Here is an 11,746-nt window from a genome sequence, read left to right on the forward strand (position 1 = left end):
CCCAAAAGCTCCTCCCACTGTGCCTTGCTTTGGGTATGGTTGAGGGGAACACTCTGCAATTCTAGGTAGAGTTTTATCATGAGCCGTTTGTTGGATTGGGCAGTAACAAATAGGTTTAGTGTGGTGCATATGGTCAGGCTTTGAGGGAAGGGAGGGTAATGAGCTTTGCATAAGGCTCTCGGTTGAAGGAAAATTAGTGAGTCTAGTGCTGTGGTATCCCCCCTATTCATGACCGTTGTGGTCTCTAGAAAATGGTTATATGGGGAATGGTGTCCTACAATTTTGACACCCCAAGCGAACAGTCATGGCAGGACATTTTAATTGTGGGAGGTGCTTGAGAGGTTTATACCTTGAGTAAAGTATCGGGCTCCCTCATCTTTTAGGAAGTCCCTCCCAAGTTAGTTGTGTGCATACTGGAGTGTTGATTTCCAACCGGTAGTGTGGGAGGGATCACCTATCGCGGGGGGTGGGGGGCGAGATGAACTAGTTCATGTTCAGTGGCAAGATGATTCATGTATGGGGGATGCAACTAGCAGTATGCAAAGTGAGACAGAGTGCTGTAGTAGTACTGTTCAAAGTCTGGTGCAGTTAGTACCCCTTATCCATATGGCAATTTCAACGTTTCCGCACCCAATCCAGGGTAACCATTAGGGATTTAGGTGTTCTGAAAAAGTGCTGGGGCATAGGGATTGCTATGTGATAAAAAAGATATAATAGTTTGGGCAAAGTAGTCATTTTCATAAGGGCAACCCTGCCATGTAATAGGAAGTCTGCACCATTCGCACACTTGGTCTTCGGTTTTGACAATGGTAGTCCCACGATTTTTTGTGATGACTGTTCTCGACTGATTCATATACTTGACGGAGGTTGACTCCACTCAGGGAAAATGCATGTGGCTGAAATTGTGTGGCTGGCATTAAAGGATGTATTTGAGTTCATTGTTATGCCGAAGTATGCTTTAAAGCATGGGTACTCACAAACATTTTCCCAGGTGTCTCAAAATATGGTCTGTGGTCCGCCCGAGGGCTGCATTAAGTTCAGCAGGATGGGATTGGGGCTGTGCGGGCTGGGGGTAAGGTGGGCATTGGGAAAGCGAAGTATGGACATAGTGTGATCAGTGAGTCATGGAGTAATTTTGAGGGTTTCAGTCCATACTGTCCTCTAAATTAATCCCCTAGTCTCTAGAAGAGTCTTAGATTTGACAATACTGTGCTAAGAAGTATCTGAATCGCTATTCCTTTACCAGTGTTCTCTACTTGGAATGAAATAAAAGTGCACAATGTGAAATCAAAAAACCTACGATCAATCCCTGTTTGCCCATTTGACCAAATTGTGTGATCCTAGGCAATTGTTTTATTTAATTTCCCTCGTTTTTCTTCATTTCACATGTAGGAACACCTTGAAATATCTGTGTTCAGAATATGCACTGTACAAAGCATTCTAATGTTTTCGATTTAATAAACTATAATTTTATCCATGTATAGTAAGAACCCTAGCCACCCAGAGGGTTCGACAGGACAACTGACATGCCTCTTAGTTCACTATTGGAATTGTTGTCAGGGTGGGAGGAGGCATGAATGTTTCTATGTTCATTTTTAAAAACTATCACTATTAAAAAATACTTTTAAATGCACTGATACAATCTTATATACTAAGGTGCAATTATTCTGCATGTTAATAAGAAGACTTTTTGAATTTTGAAGACATATTGTCATTTTTAAACACATTTGTTTCAAGATGTCTTAAAAATGAATGTTCCGAAAGTTGTGATGCAGAATACTTTTTTTTAACTTCTGTTGTCTTGTAAATAAATGTTTGCCTGCTTATTTACCATCTTTCTGAAAGTTAATGCTCTTTTAAGTAAGCAGCAACCCAGTTCTGCTGTTCACCAAGGGGGCCGCATGTGAAAGTCAGAAGGGCCGCAAACGGGCCACGGTCCGTACTTTGAGTATCACTTCTTTAAAGAGTGTAAACGCTCAGTTAACTGGTCCTAGATTTTTGGCCAGGCCACACAGATATTGTTATATCATCCAGGTAGAGTGACACAGTTATGTTACGGGGGGGAAAAAGTCAGGTCGTGATGGCCATGTAGTTGACGAATACCAGAGGCTCAGAAACCAAGGCAGATAATATAGGGGACAACGGGCAACACTGACAAGTGGCACGTGGTGAACGGGTCAGAGATCAGTCCAAAGAGATGCATTTTGGCTCTGGGGCCAGTGTATATCAAAATAAGAAATCTGGGAACGAATCCATTACGGGCTAATACCGCAAACAAATAATCCCATTCCAATGAGTCGCAATCTTTGGTGGCATCAATGAGGCCTGCTGCCGCCTTCTGTTCTGGTTCCAGCTGGTATATCATGCCAATAATGTTCTCAGTTTGTGCGCCGATGATCTCCTGGGTACAAATCCTGCCTAATCAGGGAGAACTAGGGCCGGGAGGAGTCTATATGCAATGATCCTGGCGAATATTTTAGCATTAGTGTTAATGAACAAAATTGGCCTGTACGATTCGGGAGACGTAACAGTTTGCTAGGTTTTAAAAGTATAATGATTGTCTCTTGAAAGCATTGCGGAAAGAGCCTTATTGTGTCGCCTCCTTAAAGACCTTTTGTAGGTGGGGGATCAGTAGTGGGGCATAGGCTTTTAAATATTCCCCAGGGAACCCATTGTTCCTCAGGGTCTTAGCAGTGGGAAATTCAAAGACTGCTGCTGCAATGTCATCTGTTGTAATAGGGTCCCCTAAGAACTGTTACTGTGGTCCCGCAATTCATGGCTTTGCTATACAGTCTAGGTGTGCTGTGTAGTTGTCTTCTGTATGCAGGTTGTATACAATGGAGAGTAACATTTGACAAATTCTGTCAGGATTGAGTCTGAATCGTGTAGCCTATGGCCATCATCATTGTCTAGTTGCAGTTTAGTTGAGGCAGGGAACATCAGTAGTGCAAGAGCCCTACTTGGCCTATCCGCTTCCCCATATTGTCTGGCAATACATTGTGTGCTGATGCTTACTTCTTGGCCCTAATTTCCGTCAGCGTTTGTGCAGTAGGGCTTGTCTCGGAGTTCTGCTCCAATGCTTGGAGTTCCTGTTCTAGATTGTCTAGTCCGTCTCAGAGGGACCTTCTTATGCCATATTGCTTTGCAATGCAGACACCACACATATATTCCTTGAAGAAGTACCACAGTACACCCAATGAGGACACAGAGTTATCATTTATTTGAAAGTAGGTCAGTATTCCAGACTTGATCTCCTCTCGCACAGCTTTGTCTACAAGCTCCAACAGGGAAAGGTGCCATGAGAACACCTGGTGTTAGGATCCTGTGTGTCTATCGAATAATCTAACCTTACTCCTGAATCGTGTGCAGTGGGGATGCGTGTTCCTTCTTTCATGTTGGGGAACCTATGACTCCAAATCTCCACTAGGTTATGTGCTTCAATTATGTCTATGAAAGCCGTCACGGCAACATTGTGTGTACACCACTCTGCCCATAAACAGTTAATATGCCTTGCTTAGGACAAAGTTAAAATTCCTGCCCCAAATCACTGTACGTGGTGTGGCAACTGTACATTTCAACCATAACTGATTGAAAAAGCAGGGATCGTCAGCATGGACGCGTATACATGTAGAAATGTAATGCAGTATCCAGCCAAGCAGGCTTGTAGCAAATTGTGTCTGCCCTGCAAATTGTTTTCTTCATGTAAATGGAGGAACGGAGCCCATTGCGCAACAGTATGGCTTCAAATTACTGACAAATTCGGCAATGTGCATGCTGTACAGTTTTTTTTTTTTTTTTTTTATTCCTCTACACAAATCTTTTTAGGGACTGCTTGATGCTTACTTAGTCTAAGGTGTCTGATGCAACCTACAGCTGGACAGTTAGTGATCTGTACCCATAATATTGCTTGTTACTGGTCCATCTTCATGTTTCCTGTCATTGAACTCGCTCACCGCTTGGTTTTACAGGGCTGTTTTCGTAGTCCACTTTAGCAGAACTTCCAAAGCTTACACATCAAATGTGTTATGTTTTTCATAGTAATACTTAACATGCTTGTTATGAGAGTTGTGATTCTTACCTTGCGCTTAGTTGTCAAAATGTTTCTGTTGTCGATATGGGAATAATTAATGAGTCTTACTAACTTGCCATTTTCTCATTGTTTGACTGTCACTCTATCTATAGCTGCATTTATGGTGTTATACTAGTTCAACGCAAAGCTTATTTTTCTACATCTATAATTACTGTAGCCCTCATTCGGAAAACGAATGCTGCATCCCTGCACCTGAAATTACCAAAATTGTGGTTGTTGGTATTTCTTAGACAAAGGAATACCCACGTCTAGCGATTTGCACTATGAGCAGCCCTAAAAATAGGAAATTACCTAAGCAATTTGTATTGCCGCTTCTTATCCTCATAGTAATTCCCCACTTATGGCCAGTGTCCAACCTGGAGACATCAGAAGGTTTTAGCTGGTAAAATGTATCTGTTGGGTGGGGCGTGACGTTGACCCCACAAACCTGTTTATGACCAATGTCATCAATTACGAGCCACATCCGATTTTCCCCATATTTCAAAATAGAGGCCTTTGCATAATAAGTTCCTACTACAAATTGTTATTTTCTGGCAGTAAAACACCAGATAATTGTTTTTTTTAATTTTTTTTTTACTTTGCAGTGATCTGGCGACAGACTTGGAAAAATGAAGGAGAGTGGTGCTCGTCTATGCATAGATGGTGAAAAGAAGGTTTCTCAATTGAGAAATGGTACCTTAAACCAGAAAAACGACACTCTAGAGAGATTATTTTCCTGCACAAAGTGTGCAAAAACCTTTAATTTCAAGGCCATGCTTGTAAATCACCTAAGGATTCATAAAAAGGAGATGCCATTTTCCTGTAGTGAGTGTGGAAAGGGCTTCATGGTGAAGTCAGGGCTTGAAAAGCACCAGAAAGACCATGCACAAAAGCACACCTTTTTCTGCACTGAATGTGAGAAGGAATTTGGTCATCAAAACCATTTAAAAATTCACCAGAGAGTCCATACTGGAGAACAGCCCTTCCTTTGCTCTGTGTGTGGAAAGTGCTTTAGCCAAAACGGCAATCTAAAGCGACATCTCAAAAGCCATCCAGAAAGCTCCAAAAGAGAAAGAATATTTCCCTGTACGCAATGTGATGAGAAGTTTACCCTGAAAGCAAACTTAGTACTTCACCAGCGAGTACACAAAAACAATACCACCCAGAACAACTTAAATTTACAAATCTCTCTGCCATTTTCCTGCACAAAGTGTGATAAGAGTTTTAGTATAAAGGAACATTTTGTACTTCACCAGAGAATCCACAGAAACACTAATACACAAATAAACCTGAATTCACAAATATCAAGGTCATTATCCTGCACAAAATGCAATAAGAGTTTTACTTTAAAGCAAAACTTAGTACGTCACGAGAGAAACCACAGAGTAACGAACACCCAGAAAAACCTTAGTTCGCAAACCTCAAGATCATTTTCCTGCACTCACTGTGATAAGAGCTTCACTATGAAAGCAAAGTTTTTAAGTCATCAGAGAATCCATAGAAACACTAACATTAAGAGTGAAGAGAAAAAACAAATCTTGAGACCTTTTCCTTGTCCGGAGTGTGGGAAGAAATATACTCGAAGGTCAACTGTTATACGGCATCAGAGAATCCACAGAAGAAATGATCCTGAGGCCGAGCTGAAGATAAACAAAAAACCACATACCTGCAAAATTTGTGGCAAGAGCTTTAGTAAAAAGAAAGTTTTGCAAGTGCACAGTAATGTCCACACTAGGCCTTTTCCATGCACTGGCTGTGGAAAGAGGTTTAGCCAGAAATCACAACTTCGAACACACCATGGTAACCAGAGATGTACTGCCCGGCTTGGAGACAAGCCAGAGAAGAAAAAAAGTTACCACAGGAAGTCTCTGCCAGCTACTAAGGAAAAGATTGCAAGATTAAGTAAAAAAGAAAGAGCACGAGCTAGTAACTGGGAGAAGGGAAAGAGTCAGTTATTTGCATCTGATAATGTCTATGGTGAAATTAAAAGAGAAAATGATGATCTTGACACATATATAGAGGAAAGGATATTGGAAGTTCCTACTTTTATTTCTCGTCCAGTGGTTCTTAAGGCTGCAACATTCATCTTCAAGTCACTTACAACTGGTCCTCCGACATTTCCTTCACTAGTAGTTAAGGAAGACACTGCCAAGTCCCCTCACCCAGACCCTCCAGCAGCAACAGTAGAAGGTACTATTAAATCACCAGTCCCAGATCAATCTACTAAGGCCACTATCCTAACCCCTTCATTACTTCCAACATCATCAGCAGTGCCTTTTGTTCCAGCTGAGACAAAATCAGATGCATGAATGTGCGTGGTACAAGTTTTCTAACAGATAAGCAAAAGGGGAGGCTAGTTTTCTTTTGCCGTCATACGAACTCTCATCCTTTGTGTTCTGCTTCGTTCATTTGCTATTGTCCTTATTAGGACTGGTCCTGCATTTTTCCTCATTATGGAAGTTGCCTTTTTCCACTCTCACTGGAATTGCAAGAATCACAGTTTCTCACAACTGACAACATGGTTTGGGCAGTTCCTCAGGCATCATACGACATTCCTTGAAGTTCTGTCTTTCCTACCCAGAGGTTCATAAGACATTGTGCTTGCTACAGTTGATGTGAATGAGTCTTAAATGCTGGAAAGACGATCCCAAAAAAGATGGGAATAATTGAGGTTGGTGAGCTAACTTCTTTGTGGCCTTCAGGCATATGGATTTTACAGCTAGGCTCATTCCAGAGAATCAGTATAAAAAAGTAAATAATGTAAGTGGTTAGGAATGCACTGCTTATGGTATTACCACATATATTTGAATTTGGCCTCACACTATAGATTCTTCAGATCCTGAAGCAGCTACAAAATGGCACTACCCTATATCATGTGGATTGTTAGGTGAACATCGATTGCCGAGCCCCTATTCATCTGGGTTGTCTGGTCAGTATTTCTCTAGTCATTGAGTCACTCCACTGGTTGCCTTTCAAAGACAGAGTGACATTCAAAGTAATGTGGATAAGACATTGTTCAATCTGTAAGTTGAATCTGTTTTTTATAAAAACATTTGACTAGGACAAGCCACCTAGAACTCGACAACCTTATCTTGGTTTATAGTCCCTAATTTCAAGACTTGCACTGGATTTTAAGTTCAGACAACGCTGTTTTTAAACACATTGTTAACATTAAACTGATTACGACTACAGGTATTTGTTGCACACTTAAAATGTACCCTTTTCCTACTCGGAGGAACAGCGTCAGGAAAGTCTTAATTGAAGACTTTGTTCTACAGCGTTGAGGGCTTCTGTGGTGGAGGAAGATAGGGCTTAACAAATTTCATGACATGCACTGGTCTCATTATCAACTGATATGGTTTGCAAATCATGGTCAAAAGCATGTTAATCCATGCTGTTTACTTCTTTTTTTTTTTAGTCATGTGGATGCCTCAGTGATGACTGGGGGCAGCTGGGGATAGTCCTTGAAGCTAATTCTGACCTCCAACCTAAGTTGTCTGCCTTTGTCCCCACCTTCCTTGGGAAGCCCAAGATCTACTAGTCATAGCCCTGTCTCTCCTGATAAAGATCACCCCCTTATTTGGTTATCTTTTTAGTTCTAGATCCTCTTGAGGTCAGCAACTAAAGGTCTATATTACAGCTTCCCCTCACATACAAATTGATGGCAAGCACATTTCAAAACTGCAAAACGTTCTTTAAACCAAAGACATGTTAAGTTCTCATCATTCTGAATTTTGACATCTGTGCAGCATAAATCTGAATTGGTGTCTTTGATAGATGACTCATGCAGAGCATCCCTAGGGTGACAGTATCTATTACCTCATGTTTTCACTACTGCAGTACAGTGTACCTTGATCTTCTGAGCTACCTGTTTTGCAAACCGCAGCTGCTAGGATCATCATATGTCAAAGAAATTTGAAATTACTGCCCCCCATATATATGCTCTCCCTACACTGGTTGGCAGTAGTCAAGAGTATACGTTTTAATGACCTCTGCCTTACCCACTCCACCTTATGTCTTTCTAAACAAGGCATACTACATTGCTTCTAAGTTCCTTAATCATATCATGAAAAGTGAATGTGTTGTGCATATTTCATACCTAAGAAGGTGATGTTCTCTAGTAGTTTCTTGCGTTAATGGTAATAGACTGATCAAGGAGTGACTTTTCCTGAATTGTAAATTACTACGTAGAAACAAGCAATGCTTAGAGCTATTTATAGAAAATCAGTAGGTTGTCTGGGATGTAGAGGGTGAGAGGCAGGTTTTCCAGAGAGTAGTTTCCAGAACTGACAACGAGCATTGTCTCCAAATCTGCTGGACACTAAACGTTACACATGTAACTGTACGTGAAGAGTGAACCTGTTAGTCAAAAATGGCATGCGCAAGACAAATGGTGTGATGAATCAGACATTGCCTTTATACAAACTCTGTTAAGTATTGGGAACCAATACAATGACCAAAGCAAGGGAAAAGCTCACTCCGATTTACTGGTGCTACCAAAAAGTGTGATCTTCCATTCTAGATATGATGGAGATCAAATACAAGGGCATTTCTGGAATCTGAGAAAAATCCTTATGCTGGGCAAAGGGGGACTGCATGGTGTTCTTCCCCACCCTCCACAGGAGGAGATGCCTTAGGTCACCCCTCTGGTGTGAGGTGCAGCCTTCTAGATTCTTTATTCACACACCAGTGATACCTGCAGGGATAGCTCGAAGCTACCCTTCCACAACGGCATCCAAAGACTAATTTGGTATTTAATATCAACAGTAGGAGGCAGACCTTTATGCATGGGTATTTGAAACCCATTGGCAACCCCACCTGATGCTGGGAGGTACAGCTCACCTGTTGATTTAATAAGGGTCCTATATTTTAGGTCCACTAAACACATTCAGTCAGGAAAGCCATGTACCTTTACTTAAAATAAATATGAATAATGGATCAGACACATATGCTATACTATGTTGATGTTATTAATAGAGGGAAAACTTGGAGAGCGTTGCAAAATATACAACCTCTCTAGCTTGCCCTTCATCTCTAGAAGAGGCATGGCAGAAAAGCCCTCGAGGCCTATGGAAGCTACTATTCCAGACACTTTCTCACCGTCTTTTTTTAATGTTGCTCACTCTGCCAGTCTCACATGGTTTTATTTGAAACTTGTGCTAAACGGCTTTTGTATTTAGAATGTCCAAGTAGTGCATGTATTTGTGCAATAATGGCTGGAAAACTAGGTGCTCTGTACAGTATAAATGTTTTTCTAAATAGTTGAATAAAGTCCATATTGCAAAAATGTTTGGGAATCTGACCATTGTATTGAAATTGTGTGAGTTTACCTGTACATAAAACATACACTTTTATAATGGAAAAAAAAAGACAAATTGACTGTTGATTATTTGTTCTTCATATTTCTCTGCTTCACGTTGCCCAAGCTTGGACGCCAGCTGACAAAGACACTATAACTGGATCAATCTCATTACCTCAGGAAAAAAACTATTAACATTACCCTGAACTGCTGTCAGGGAATGGATGACATTTTGTTTCCATTTCAGTTTGCAACACAGTTTGATGTATATATAATCTTAAAACACTGTTCTCTGAGTACACCACAAGTCATGTTGGGTTTTATGGCTGATTCATGGCCATTCAAAATCACTTAGATGTTTATATTATATACTGTCCCAGGTAAAAGCCTAGGGCACAAGTTATCTGTTTAAAGGGCACATTCTCCGGTTTTATTGAATGCATACTGTAACCTCTCTATTTTAGGTCTGTTATGCTATTTAACATTGCACTATGGGCATAGTATTCACTACATGAAAGGAATTGTTCTATATGTACAGATAAATTGTTCACACCTTTTCTTTTTACTTTAGCAAAACCTCTTGTTTGATATTTTTAAACACTTAAATATTACACTCAAATATTTCTGCAAGATTTCGGAACAAATTTTAATTGATGTAAAGTATTATTTTTGAAAATGATCTTATATCGAAAGTCTTTGTAGAATATATATTATCTGGCTTTTATAAAGATGAAGCCAAATAAAGCTAAATCTTAGTACTATTCTAAACTTAACTGAAAGACCCACTTAATACTTCCCCCATATAATGATTTACTTATTTTAGGAATTTAAGTGCTTCACTGTTCCAGAATGTATGTCCGTTTCTGACAAATGCTTCGAATCGCAGCTTCATGACCTTCAGAATATCCCGAGGTGCCAGCCCGGATACAGAGAATTTGACAACAATGCTCTCGCAGGCCAGTAGGTTGCGCTATATGGCTCTGCAGTGATTCTGTACCACCAGGAAGTAGTGAAACAGAGTCACATATATGTGCCATCCTTTCTTTCCACACCCTGTGACACAGATCCCGAACTCCGCACCTACCTTAATCCAACTTCATATGACTTTAATTTGACCTTCGACAGTGAGCCAGGTTTAATAACTTCTGCTATGACTCTATACCACCTATGAAGTGACAGAGTAGATTCATATATAAACGTGTCTTTTCTACGACCTTTTATACACATTCTAAGCTCTACTCCCACCTTTGTCTATCATCAGGCAACTTTAAATTTACCTCAGACAGTGAGCGTGGTACGATGCCTCCTCTGAAAACAACAGGATTCAAGCTGTGCCGTTACTGCAGGAAAGCAGATGTCTGTTACGGACCCACACAACGAATGTCTTTGGTGCTTGGACTCTGGTCACGACTCCGAGTCATGTAATAAATGTGTCTTCATGCACCTGGAGGTATTCTGGGTACAGGAGGCAAATCTCTAGGTTGCAGAACATAACATGTCTCACTCACAGTCCCTTTCCTACTCACAGTCTTCTGGTAAGTCGAATACACGAAAAAAGCCAAGCTCGATCCCACTTGCCACTACAAATCAGTGAAGAAGGTGTAAGGGTGTCAGACAATACATTAGACCCCCTAAAGCGCTTTCTGACTTTGAGCTGGTGCTGGCGAACCTCTATTTGCCAGTGTGTTTTCGCCTCAGCAGCAAATAGCGACTTTCAAGGAGGCCATGCTGCAGCTATTTCAGATGCTTCAGTCTTTCTCTGGCCCACCTTGGGATCCCAAAGAGCCGTACGTGCTTCCAGTTGAACTTATTCCTGCAGGCACTTCCTCGGCACCAATTGAATCCATGGGATCTGTTCCTTGGTCCATTCTGATGCAGGTTACACCTCTGTCTTGGCCCCTGGGTCCACACCTTCCTTTCCATGCAAGCGCAAATGCCCCAACTCAAGTGCTGGTGTTCCTTCTGTGAGCCGTTGTTGGCCCACTCCAGACCTCTGTTGCACTGTGAGATTACAAAAGCGAAACCAGTCAGTGTGTAACCAGGCTCTAACCCATGGTCTTTGCCTCAACATGGGATTACTATTCCCTCATGTACTGAAATGAACTGAGGCTCAAGCTTTTACTGAACTCCACCCCCAGACTGCCTTTCTCCAGAAAAAGTATCAGAATTCTCACACTGTCTCAGATTCTTTCTGCTCTGGACCCAGGAGAGTGGCTGGTGTCCCTGGACTTGCAGGACACACATTTTGTTCGTTTTGCTTTTGTCGCCCTCAGTGGGAAGGGTATGCCCAGAAGTGGGTCCCATGCTCACTGCGCCACTGGATTCATGCTAGCCTGGCTGATATGGGGTGATGCCCTGAAACCGGTCCCAGGATGCTT

General features: G+C 41.4%; 1 protein-coding gene across 2 annotated transcripts in view; it reads left to right on the forward strand.

Moving 5' to 3' along the window:
• LOC146811646 (uncharacterized) overlaps positions 1-9,406 on the forward strand; it is a 58,940-nt gene extending 49,534 nt beyond the window's left edge. For both annotated transcript variants that reach the window (XM_085618614.1, XM_085618615.1), the window contains exon 2: positions 4,675-9,406. In XM_085618614.1, the coding sequence (XP_085474740.1) occupies positions 4,699-6,378 (1,680 nt within the window). In that variant the 5' untranslated portion in view covers positions 4,675-4,698 and the 3' untranslated portion in view covers positions 6,379-9,406. The remainder of the gene's footprint in view (positions 1-4,674) is intronic.
• The last annotated feature ends 2,340 nt before the right edge of the window (positions 9,407-11,746 follow it).

Source organism: Triturus cristatus, chromosome 7 (assembly GCF_964204655.1).
Source record: "Triturus cristatus chromosome 7, aTriCri1.1, whole genome shotgun sequence".
Taxonomy (NCBI): Eukaryota; Metazoa; Chordata; class Amphibia; order Caudata; family Salamandridae; genus Triturus; species Triturus cristatus.